At 36.6% G+C, this 13,564-nt stretch overlaps 1 protein-coding gene across 1 annotated transcript in view; it reads right to left on the bottom strand.

Annotated features, from left to right (window-relative positions):
- The window catches only part of LOC121919988 (zinc finger protein 318-like), a 47,868-nt gene that overhangs the window by 16,922 nt on the left and 17,382 nt on the right, over positions 1–13,564 (bottom strand). The window contains 5 exon segments of the mRNA XM_042447052.1: positions 586–789; positions 3,574–3,857; positions 4,244–4,343; positions 5,231–6,646; positions 8,087–8,699. Coding sequence (XP_042302986.1) covers positions 586–789; positions 3,574–3,857; positions 4,244–4,343; positions 5,231–6,646; positions 8,087–8,699 — 2,617 coding nt within the window.

Genomic DNA, 13,564 nt, shown 5'->3' with positions numbered 1-13,564 from the left:
TGATATACTTTAAAAAGTTTGCTTTGGTCAAAAATTGGGATCAGTAAAAAACACTCAGAAATCAGAACAGGAGAAGCTAGTATTCCTTTTCTAACTTAACTACAAAAAAAAAGTTTTTGGAAAGTTTTTGTTTTAATCCTCTAAAGAAGATCTGTATTCTACAGTTTCACACACTGCCAATCACGCCAAAATAAAGCTGTGATTTAAAGAGCTGACCTCAGACATGAGATCATCAGGAAATGTTTCAACCATACAAAACATATAAAACAGGTTACAAATGAGCATTGGTTCCCAAAAGGCATTTGTGCCCTATGTTCAAAGAACCAGAGATTTTGTGCCTCACAAAATCAGCTTGGGATTTTGTCATATGGTTAAGTATTTAAAAGCAAGAATTGTTATAAAATGTTCCCATGAACAACTGGATCTACATACCCAACCCAAACTAATAAAAACAAAAGTCTACAACTATATTCTGAAAAAGGAAAATTCATCTGTATGGAGTTTGTTGCCACGAAAAACTGTATTTTACACCTTACAATGCAAATGAAAACTCCTTAATGAAAAAATACAAGTTTAAACACATACCTGCCTATGCTTCTTATTATGCATATGTGTGAAGAAATCAAACATAGTCCCACAGATGGTGTTGCAGTCCTTACACCAATGATTCCCTGTGTCATAATAGTCATAAATATTGGTCCCCTGGATATGTTGTTTTGATGACTGTGAAGATGAATCTGCAGGTTTTGGGCTCTTAGCCTTGGACTTGTCAATAGGAGTTTTTGATTCCTGAATTGAACAAGAGAAACCTTCCTTAGCTACAGAATTATAGTCAATGCCTCAGAACCAGCCTTCAGTGGAGCACACACAAAATATATATGTAACTATATATCACCTGTTTGTCTATGCCCAGGATAATTCCACCGTTTCAATGAGCAGGCATTGCCGACTCAGATGATGTTCAGTCAACAGGAAAGAGCTTCCAAGAAGACTCAGGTATATTGGCTGGATGGCAGGTAATTAGTAATCAAGGAATTAAATGTACATTGCATAGAGTACATGCTGAGATGTGTGTATAGTAGATATCCATATAAATAAATTAATTCCAGTCAGCTACAAGGAGCTTCTAAAAGTCTCTACCCCTCTGCCATATTGTGGACAACCACCAAAATAAATTAATAGATGTAGTAAACAGAATCCAGTGCTTAATTATATGTTACAGTGCGTCCTCGCCTTACGCGGGGGATCCGTTCCAGATCCCTCCGCGTAAGGCGAATTCCGCCTATGCTCGAGCCCCATTGGAAACAATGAGCGGCGGCGTGGCGGTGCGGGCGTGCGCGGGGCGCAAGCGCCCATTCAATTGAATGGGACGCGCCACCCCTTCCACCCCGCGCGCACCCCGCAGCTTGAGCGCGTATGCTCAAGGCCGCATATGGCGCGCCTGCATATGGCACGGGCGCACTGTATATAAATTATGTTTCTGATGGCTCCCGCAACTCAATTTGTTTACAAATTATTGTGAGTCTTCCAGAAGTCCAAACACACACTCATACACACATAGAGCATCTCTTTTATAAAAAAATATGTTCCTTCTGCCTTTGCAAAAGAAAAAAAGTGCTTTAGTTTCCAAGCATATCTTAAAAGAAAATAAGCAGTAGAAGGAACTCGTACGAAAGATCTATTATCAGATGTGCCAAAACTTTATATAATGCATGTATAAATATGAAAAACTGTCATACTATTTCCATTTTTAAATCAATAAAAGCACAACAGATGAAGTACAACTACCCTGCAGCAAATTATATCTTTTCATATTATAGTTTTCTGTGTACAAGGCAAGCCTTTGGACAGAGATGCAAACAGTTGTAGGCGACACATGAGCTGTCTCCCAGTAACTCCCAATGCAAAGGACTGGATCAGAGACTACCAATGTAAGATTCTGGTAGGAAAATACCCATCTTGATGTGATCATGGTGACAGTTCTGCAACATTCCTGGGAAAATACCCATCTTGATGTGATCATGGTAAATTCTGTTACCTTTAAGTATGAAATGCAATCCAGATCCTAACTTGCCTCATTGTAGCCTTATGCCCTCCTGTCATGTTTGTAGATACTTCCACAAACACAGTTGGGATTAGAGCTGGAAATTAATTATGTTACCTTTAACAAGTTACATTTGGGCAAGAGAGGGCAAGAGCTTCAGTGTTCTCCTCCCCTCCAATTATTATCTATTGTAGAAAAAGGCCCTTAAACCCCTTAGGATCCATGGGGGCAATTTTACAAGTTTCCCCCCAGACACACATATTTGTTTTTGGTTGAGGATGTGCTTTTCTCCCACAAACCAAAACTATTCGGGGGGAAACCCCCTTCTGCGCCTAAATCACAGTGGGAGGGTATGAAAACCAGTTGAAATTGCCTCTTCCTGCCCCAGAGTGCAAGTAGAGTTTTTCAGAAACATTTTCTTTTAATTAAGGGAGGGGGGGGCTTTGAGGAAAGCAAGTTATTCTCATGTCTAGCAGGGTGTGTGTGAAGCCCCACAAACTTGAGGAAGTTATTCGCCCCTCTTTATGGAGGTAATAAGAAACAACAATGATATTCTTCAAAAATAACAAAATGGCTGGTGATATCATAATATTTGGGGTTCAGTGAGAAATCTTTACTTATTACTTCTAAAGCATAAAGAATGGAATTCTTCAGCATTCTAAGTATACAGTTTTTAAACCTCATTAAAAGTAACTAAAACGATCATGTTGAGTTATTTTTTAAAAAAGCAATGGCCAACAAGTAATACATTTCTTTTTTAAAGTAATATTCCAAGCTCTGGTAGGGGTCATTAAGAAAAAACAGCAGCAGATTATTTCATTTTACACTAATTATCAGAACCTTTATGTCAAATCAAACATATAATTCCTTCCCTTTATTATTTTAAAAATAAGAATTTCAAAAGAACTTCAAAAAGAACAACTCCTTTCAAGATGTATATGAAGCTTCTGATACTGGCAAAGAATTCTGTGTCAAAAAGGATGCATACTATTTTTTAACAGAGATTAATACCAAAGCAGGAATGTATCACATTCTGTGCTTCAATACTACACAGATTTCTTCATTTTATGCATTTTTTCTAATGGCCCCACTAAAGCTGGAGGGGAGAAAATTTCAAAGTTACATTATGCAAATCCAGTTTTCAGTAACTTCTAGTCAGTTTATGCATGCTTTCCAAGGGTAGGCCACATAAAATTAATTATGAAATAAAAAAAATACAATCTCTACATAAAATTCAACATTTGGCATTTGCAATATTTATGAACTGCTTATGATCAGCATATATATTCTGAATTTCTTCTACTCCTAGAATACAAACAGCTTGTTCTAAGACCAGCCATTATTTAAAATGCAAAGAACTCTTTTCAAAAGCAAAGGTCTTAATATCCACCTGCATTAATGATGTGAAACGCCAGAGATATCTTAGTAGGTTTTGTAGTTAATTTATAAGAAATGGATGGTGATAATTGCCTAATATCCTTGTTTCCTCAAATGAGTACATTGATTAGCATCATCACCTAAAATTTTACCTTGATTGAGCCAGACGTTCTCTCCTGGGTTTTTGCATTTTCTGGCTTGTTTTTTTCTGAGGGGTCTTTATTTTCTGAAGATAGCTTCCGGGGTTTCTCAAAAATATTAATCCCCAGGATCTGAGCTACCTTGTCAAGCTCAGATTGTTTCTTTTCTGCAGCTTCAGCACTCATCTTCAGTTGAGCAATCTCCTTCATGAGGTTTTCTTGTAGTCTATTCACTTCCACTAGCAAGGGGTCTTTGTGTCCATCCTTCTCCCTTCGTTTCTTCCGCAGCATCTCCCCTGAACCAGCATACATAATGGAGTAAGAAGCATAAGAACACGATGTTAACACATACATAACACAAAAATAGCTGAGGTAATTAAAATATGAGAGAAAACTGTTCAGTTGAAATTCCAGAATGCTTCCCAACGCAGACCTCGCAATGAGATGCCTACAATAATATTGTAAAAATCCTATTTATTTTCCGATTTACAATAATAGCCTGAGGAACAGAGGACAGAAAAGAGGCAAATGTAATTCCTCTCTCCCCAACTTTCTAGTAGAATACAGAATACCAAGCACCATAACTAATGGCCCTTGAGGTCTCTTCCAACTTTATGATTCTATGAAACTAAAAGGTATCCAGGGAAGGGGAAGTGAAATATAAAATGACTGAAAACACTACCTTGCTGTTTTGAGAGTCTATTTAACTCAGTCTTCAGATAATGCAGCTTCTTTTGACGTGCTTCTTGTTCTGCCTTCAACTTCTCTCTTTCCTCTATTACCTGGAAAGGTTATGAAACAGAGGCATTAAGAATGGCCCCTTTCATTGACCACAGCCAAAGCAACTCAACTCTGCAAGGACCACAATGGTGACTCCCAATAAATCTTGAATTCAAGAAATTCCAACGATCACTTTAAAAGTATAGTTTGAATTGATGGATGTGAATTTAGCTGTTATTAAAGAAAGCAGCTTATTTCATACATGCTGTATCTGTGTTTATTTTTCAGCCTAAATGACAGTGTCATAACCAAATCCTCTAACATTATATGATTTTCCACTGGTAAATCTTATAACCTATGAATAACTTTTGAAACTGGGTAGAGAAGGAGGAAGCATCTGGAAGAATACAAGCCAACAAAGAATGTTTAGGTATATGAAATTGTGTGGGACTATGGTATTATAATGACCCCCTTAAGAATTATTACATTTGGAAATATTTTGTTATTTTCTGGTCAGTTCTGATTTTTATTATTTTATTTATAAAACGTTACTCCTCTCTCCCAAATGAAGACACCATACGCACAAAAAACCCTGAACAGAATATATAACAGAAATATAGATAAGAATTTCACAGCAGGTGTGCTAATTCAGCATATTACACAAGATACATTGGTTTCAATTTGGGTGGGTGGGGGATCTGAAGAGACTACAGTGATGCTTAAAGAGACTTTAAAATCTACTTAAGCAGATCTAATGCATCTATTACCACAGTATCACTAACAGATACCCTGAGTCATGAATGTTCTGTATCTTATATGTATCACAGAATATGTAATTCTATGTGTAAGATGATAAGATTGAAAAACAAACACAGATATTCAGCATATTTATGTTTAGAATGTGTGTCTTAAGCAAACATTTCTCAAAACAAATTTTAAAAATACTCACTTTTTGCTTCTGGGAAGCCCGATTTCTTTCATCAGATATTCTTTCCTTGACAATTTCGAAAGAAGGCTGAGAGTACTGAGGGAGCATTTTGTGGTAAGAAGTGGCTGTAGGGATTTGCACAAGAACAGACTCATCTCTCTTGACATCAGGAGTCCCTTTGCTTGTGGAAACCGTTTCAATAACCCTGAGGTTGGGTCGCGTAGGATTTGGTGGCACTGTCAGCGTGACAAGCCCATGCATGTCAGAAAGTGCAGGGTCGGACTGCTGAGCATACATGGGCCAGCCAGAAGTTGCATAAGCCATATAGCGTCCATAGGCATCATAGCCAGGAGGGGGTATTGTGGGAGACGGATAGTTTTGAGGTACCTGAGTTGCACTGAATGATGGAAAATGTGAAACACCATACTGCGAAACAGAGGTAGGAGGAGACAAATTAGGGAGAGAAGGTGGTGCTGATGGGATTATAGATATTGGGGGAACAGACCGCTCCAATGTGCCAGCAGGATTATCTTGTCCTTTATTATTATTGTGATCAGATGCTGAAACAGAAGACATATCTTTAGATGATAGGAAGGAGCCAGAAGGGGAGAGGGATCGCTTCCGATTTGACTCTGGAGAATGAGTATTGCTTCTACTGCGCCGTCTTTCCAGAAATTCTGGCTTATGAGAACCTACTGAATGGCGATCAGGAGACTGAGATGTTTTTTTCCCATGGAGTCGTTCCTGAGTGCGAGCAGCAAGCTTACCAATTTCAGAAACTCCAATATCAAGACCAATAGTTTTGAGCAGGTCATGGATCTTCTCATACTGTGGCCAAGATTTTTCTGAAGTGGCTGGTTTAACATGTGGACTAGGAGGAGGTGGAGAACTTACTTTCTGCTGTACAGGTTCTTTCCCATCAATCGGTGTTGGCTTTTGAGTACAGGGAGAGTCATCATCATTATCATTATTATCATCATCATCACCACCATAAAGAAATTTTTCCTCATCCTCAATGTAATCAGGGAAGCTTCGCCTTCTCTTTTCTTGAGTACTAGTAGAATCTGCCATCATCCCCAAAATGCGTGAAAAACCACTGCCATCCTGGCTGGCTCTTTCATGAGGAAGCAAGAAGTCAGTCTGACGGTCAGTAGGCTCCAATGTTGACTCATGATGCTCTTTCTGTGTTAAAAAATTCCCAGAGTTTTGTTCAAAAGGAGTAGCTTTTTGCTGTTGGTCAGAGTATGGCTTCCATTCATGCAAAGTTCCCTGGGACTCCTTATTAGCAGTCAACTCTGCAACTGCATTTTTGTTGAACCGTTTGAGGAAATTCTCCACCTCCAGTGAAAATGCAGGAATGCTGCTACGCTGGGGCAAAAGAGGAGGATTTGAAAAAAGTGGGGGCTCTTTGATAGAACTGTTAGGAAAGACTTCAGGCTAGGGGGAAAAAAGAATAATCATTTGTAATTTCTTTCTGTAATGAAGATTGATCAATATTCTTGTCTGTAAAACTGAAAACATTTTTTGTATAACGAGATTACAGCCAATAATTTAAAAACATTAACAGAAAACTAGAATAGAAAAGTAGTACTGAAGAAGACATAGGAGTACAAAAATATCAAGCTGTTACTTTGACATACAGTAGACATTTCATAATTAAAGCTGAGCTAAACTTTCACTAGCCACACATTACCCCTTTGTTTTAATAAAATTTCACAGGGCAGGGTATTGCAAAAGTGTATGTTTATGAAGAAAAAAAGGAACACTCCTCCAACCCTGAAAAGTTCACCTGGATAATTCACTTCACCACACTTTGCTAGTTCTGCTAGTAAGCAACAAACCTGCCAACCCAAACCTTTGGTAATAGCTATGTGCCCCTTGTCCTTTCATTTAAGCTTCAGTGACATTCACATGTTGGCTCATCAATGGCTGTGCAGTTATCATCATCATCTTTTTGCAATGCCTTGTTAACTAGAACAGTTAGAGACCTGCACTTTGCCCACTTCAAGTTAGGATCACATATCATGAGGACAAAGAAAAACAAAGGAGAAACAAAGTGGCTCTGAACTGTGTGGCTTTGAAAATCTGAGCAGTGTTCTGTATCAGAATATTCTTAAACAAGCATTCAATTTTATTTTTGGTGTTATTATTCACTCCTGAGTCGATCTCGACCCATGGTGAAAAGGCTCCACAGCTCTGCTCAAGTCCTGCAAATTCATACCTGTCACCTCTTTAATAGAGCCCATCCATCTAGCATGTGCTCTTCCTCTCTTTATGCTTCCCTCTACCTTTCCTAACATTATTGTTTTTTTCCATTGAGTCATGTCTCCTCATGATGTGGCCAAAGTATGACAGCCTCAGTCTAGTCATCATGGCTTCCAGAGAGATTTCTGGTTTGATCTGCTCTAGGACCTATTTGTTTGACTTCTTGGCTATCCATAGTAACATTAGCACCTTGTAATTTCTGTGAATTAAGAATTGCCAAAACTGTATGTAGAATGAACTGAACTAAACTTGTGTTAATTGTAAAGTGCAGTATATCTCTTAGTGTAAATGTTTGTTCGTTACATATTGCTAAACCTGAGGTTTTTCTGGAAAAACTGTACCAAATTTAAAGGATATAACCTTGAAAGGTTAAAACAAGTAAAATGACCTCATTCTGAGCCAAATGGAATACACAATGCTAATTATTTATAACTATTCCATAAGTTTTTTGTACTAAACCTATTTCACAACAGTGAGGGCAACTCAGAGGGTGTGCTAAGGATATTTATTTCAAAGATTAAGAGATATGCAATTAAATATTCTGATTAATGTTTTTTAAGCAGCAAAGTGTAACCAACAGCTTAGCAAGAGTGAGAAGAAAACACCTCAAACCTGCACAGAAGGATCTTCCACACGTTTCTTTAAGATAGATTTTTTGGGCATTGCGGGTGCATCATCAGGTCTATAAAGGTAACGGGGTTCAGAAGACTGCACAGGATTAGTTGAGCTAGACATTGTGTAGTCATTGCCAGGCAGTTCTCGAGTCAAATTTCTGTTCAGTTCCTCCTTTTCCTTTCTTCTCCTAGCATTTTCAAGCTCACGAAATTCCTTGTCTAGGTATGTTGGGCTTGGGCTTCTACTAAAACTTCGTTTACGGTAGTTTCTTATTCCTGGCAAAAACCCTTGAGGCTCTATGCTTGCATCAAGCACTCTGTCATCTCTTTCATATCGAGGGCGCTTTGGCTCTCGTCCTCTATGTTCTGATGTGTATAAAGACTTTCTAAGCCGTTCACCATCTTGATCAGTTTCTCTTGGTTGATCCTGCAGATGGTCATAGTTTATGCCATAGTCCGGCTGGTGGACAAGAACATCCCTACTTCGATAGTCCTTATCATGTCTGTTACAAAAAGGACTAGAAGAATTTTCCTCATGAGAGGGATAACGCTCAAGGCTTCGAGGATGTGGAAGACGCCTGCTAAATATTGGACCATCAGCCAAGTCATCCCTGATGAGAGAGGCACATGTTACAACATCAGCAATTTGATATTAACATCCTCTAAACTCTGGTTGCATACAAAGGTCTGCCTATGGCTAGCCAGAATTTCTAGTTTTGTACTCAAGTTAAGCTGGGTCTGCAAAGTATTGTACCTTCAGCAACAGCTTCACCCCACCAAATGTATGTTGCTTTCAGGAAAAAAACAAGACTTCTATAAAAAGTTATTTGTGAGTATGAAAACTTGTACAACAAGAAAAGCAAGAGAAGATTGTAAGTGGAAATCTATTCATGGAGGTCTGGATCCACAAAGTATCTTTAGTTTATCATAGGGAGAATATACGTATTTCCTAATTATTTCATTTTTGTATTAACCTAAATTTACATTTTTGTTGTTCTCAGATTAAAAAAATGTGTTCTTTCTCAAATTGTATAAGCATATCTGATTGTCTAGGTAAACAAAGGTTTCTGAAGAGGAAAACAATATTTCAAATAATATGTTATCATGATTTTTTTTCAGCACAACCAATTGAGAGTCCTCTCTCTTCTCAGCTACAATACTAAAGCTCCCAAGTAGCAAGTTTCCTTAATCCTGAATACATGTGAACTGGATACTTCAAACCTCTGAAGTTACCTTTAATAAATAGTACAATAGTACAATTGATTGCAGAGGCGAAAACAAACAAGTAAACAAACCGTGCAGCTGTGGGCCATACCCTTTTCTCCCCTCTTGAATGTTGGTGAATGGTGAATTAGATAACATATATAATTAGTTGATATATACAAAACATATACATCTATATACAGATATATATACTGTATACAATATTGTACTGAGTGTTCAAACTTGTAAAGATAAGGGGAAAGTTGATTCTGTGAATATAGGGAAACCATAGATAAATCTGTCTATATGTGAGCGGGAACAATAAGAAGAGAATAGTCTAAAAATAAACAAACAAGTAAACAAGCAAACAAACTTGGGACAACTAAGATATTGGATTTTAAATAATTGACTGGTGGGGAAGTAAATAAATTTAGGGATTTAAAAGTTCAAGTTGCAGCGGAGAAGGGGAAATAGAATTTAGATCTGAACAAGAAAGAAAATCAAATTTATAAATTGTGAATTTACTCCCTTAGAAATTGAAAAAGATAAAATTAACATTACTGTTCACTAAAATAACACTTCCAGAAATCCAAGAAGTCTATTTTTTACATACTGTCTCTCCTATTGTGTCTCCTTTTGATTTTATATTACTCTACCCGAAATACATCGAAAGATGGTAGTGGGAACAAGGAAAACTGGAGCGAAATCATCACCAAATCCAACAGCTAACACACTCAGAAGACCCTCAGTGGATACTCCTACCAAACTATCAGAATCAGACGAAAAGATGATGGAAGAAATTAGGAAATTGCACCAACAAACAAACCAGGCAATTGAAAAATCGAAAGAAGACCTGAAGGCTGAATTCAAGAGGGACTTGAGAGACGAACTGGGAGAAGTAACCTCAAAACTGGACAAGATTGACACGGATTTAAAGCAGATTAATGGGAAGGTAGAAAAATTAGAAACAGATATGAGGAAGATAGAAATAAAGGTTGAGACAATGCACAGAGAACAACAAGAAGATCAGGATTCAATATTGAGACTACAACTGAAACAAAGAGAGAACTGCTTAAAACTGAGAGGTTTACCTGAAAATGTAAACGAAAATTTGTATACCCTCTTGACGCCAATTTTAGCAAAATTTATTGGAGAATCTGAGACATTATTCCCGTGGGAAATAGATCGGGCCTACAGGATAAACTCCCGTATCGCTAAGATAAGGAAACTTCCGAGGGACGTGGTGATCTATTTTGTCAGAAAACAGACTAAAGAAATAATCTTAAGACAAAGTTATACTACAAAGCTGATAATAGAAGACAAGGAGATCACAGTCCTGAGAGACATCCCCGGAAAGATTCTTAAAAGAAGGAAAGAATATAGTTTTCTAATTGAGCAACTAAGGGCCCGAAAAATCCTCTACAAATGGGACGATCTGGAAGGGGTCATTGTGAACTGGAAACAAAAGAAAGTTAGATTGAATTCAACCGAAAAAGCAAGATTGTTCTTGAAAGGCCTGAAGGAGGGACCTGACGGAGAAAGAGGAGAAGAAGTAAACAAAGGCAAACCAGAAGAAGGAGGAGGAGAGGAAGAAGAAGAAGGAGAAGAGGACCTAATTGAGGAATAACCAGGAACTAAGAAGTCTACTTGGAAAAAGGGAAAAGGAATATCGAAGAGCAGAATATAAGAAATCAAATACAGAATTTGGAACTATTTTACATTTATACTATTAGATAATTGGAAATTTTTAGTTTAACACTCACTTGATCCCTTCAACTCTGAATTGTAGGAATCATAATATTTAAATAAAGTTTAAATTTCTTTTTGAAAAGCTGCTTAGACTTCTTTATTGAGAAAGGATTGAACCCGCTACTTGAGTAAAAGAGAAATAATAAGAGATGAGAATCTTATCGTTGAATGTAAAAGGTCTGAACTCACCTAATAAAAGAAAGAGGGTATTCCAATATTTGAGGAAAAATAACTCGGACATTATTTGCTTACAAGAATCACATATAAAAACAAAAGATGTAAGATTGATAAAGAATAATAAACTAGGGAAAGAATACATAAGTTCAATTGATAAAAGTAAGAGAGGGGTACTAATATATGTTAAAGAGCATTTAGAATCCAAAGAAATATTTAATGACAAAGGTGGACAATTCATTGGAGTGGAAGTCTTCTGGTGTGGTAGGAAAATTTTGATAATAGGTGTGTATGGTCCGCAAGAAAGTAAAAATGTCTTTTATGCCAAGCTTAACGAAAAAAGTAGCAGAATTCGACTATGAGCATATAATCATACTAGGGGACTTTAATGGAGTGATTGAGCCTAAATTGGATCGAACCTCTGGGAATAAAATTAACGACAATCAGGGAAAGCTGCCCAAAATTTTTTTTAAACTAATGAGAAACTTTTCTCTAATCGAAGTCTGGAGGCATTTATACAACGATAAACAAACTTTTACTTTTTACTCAGAACGACACAAATCTCTATCCAGAATAGATTTCTTCTTGGTCACTAGCTCACTGATTAAAGAGGTGGGAGAAGTGTCAATTTTAAACAGAGAAATATCAGACCATAATCCAATTATATTAAATCTTAAAGAACCATCCAAAAAGCACTCCTGGAGATTGAATGAAGAATTATTAAAAAATGAGGATATAGTTAAGAAAGGGAAAGAAATGATAAAGTTATTCTTTGTGGAAAACTTGGATAAAGAGGTAGAAACAGCAGTGGTCTGGGATGCAGCTAAGGCTACTATAAGAGGCTTCTTTATTCAACAAAACATAATATATCAGAGACGGAGAAAACAGAAAATAACAGATTTAAACAATAGATTAAGAGATAAGGAGGAAGAATTAAAAAACAGGCCAAATAACAAGACAACACAAAATGAAATAAAAGTTTTAAAAAAACAACTAGAAATTGAAGCGAATAAGGAGTTGGAAAAAAACTTGAAGATTGCCAAACAGAATAGTTTTGAACACGCAAATAAAACAGGGAAATGGTTGGCTCACAGATTAAGAAGAGAAAGAGAGAAAAACTCTATTAACAAAATAAAGAAGGGGGATCAGCTATTAACACAGCAGAAAGACATAGAAGAAGTATTCCTGGAGTTTTTTAGGGATCTATATACAAAAAGAAGGGAGGAAAAAGAAGGAATTCAAGAATTCCTGACTAATAGCAAAATTCAAACATTAACAAAGGAACAACAAGAGAACCTAAATAGATTAATTACTAAAGAAGAAATCCAAGAGGCAATTAAAAAATGCAAAATAGGTAAAGCACCGGGGAACGATGGATTTACGGGACTGTTCTACAAAATATTTATAGATGAAATTTGCGGACCGCTACAAAGAGTGATGAACGAAGCTTTAATAGGAAACATCCCCGATACTTGGAAACAAGCAGAGATCACCCTCATTCATAAGGAAGGGAAAGATCGGTTGAATCCAGCAAACTATAGACCCATTTCTTTGTTAAACAATGACTATAAAATATTTGCCTCAATATTATCAAAAAGACTTAAAGAATGTTTAAGCGAAACAATAGATGAAGAACAAAGAGGTTTTCTACCCAATCGATACATAAGAGAAAATTTAAGAATGGTTATAAATATATTGGAATACTATGAAAAGCACAACGAGAAAAAACTGGGCCTATTCTTTCTAGACTTTGAAAAAGCTTTTGACTCAGTAAATTGGAATTTGGTCTTAGAAGTATTGAAGAAAATCAAAGTAGGGGAAAATTTTAGCAACTGGATAGGGAAAATATACAATAATCAGAGAGCACAATTGAGAATTAACGGAGAAAAAACGCAAGCTATAGATATCCAAAGAGGGACGCGACAGGGATGTCCACTTTCACCACTACTATTTATAATTGTCATGGATTTACTTATAAAAGAAATAAAATCAAACACTGAAATGAAAGGGGTAAAAATTAGGAAATATGATTACAAAGTTAGGGCCTTTGCAGATGATGTGATTGTAATATTGGAAAACTCTATGGAAAGTTTAGGGAAATTTCTAAATTTATTAGATTTATTTGGCAATGTCACGGGATGTAAAATCAACAAAGAGAAATCAATTATCATAACAAAAAATATTAAAAAGGAAGAAGAGAAAGAACTAGAAGGGAAATTTGGAATAAAAATAGGGAGAAAAACTAAATATTTAGGGGTCCAAATTACAAACAGGTCTATAGAATTGTACGAGAACAATTATAAGAAGCTATGGTCCCAAATAAGAGAAGATCTAATTAATTGGAACAAAC

Source organism: Sceloporus undulatus, chromosome 1 (assembly GCF_019175285.1).
Source record: "Sceloporus undulatus isolate JIND9_A2432 ecotype Alabama chromosome 1, SceUnd_v1.1, whole genome shotgun sequence".
Taxonomy (NCBI): Eukaryota; Metazoa; Chordata; class Lepidosauria; order Squamata; family Phrynosomatidae; genus Sceloporus; species Sceloporus undulatus.
The sequence above is the reverse complement of the archived record's forward strand: the minus strand, read 5'-3'. Positions and strand labels throughout refer to the sequence as shown.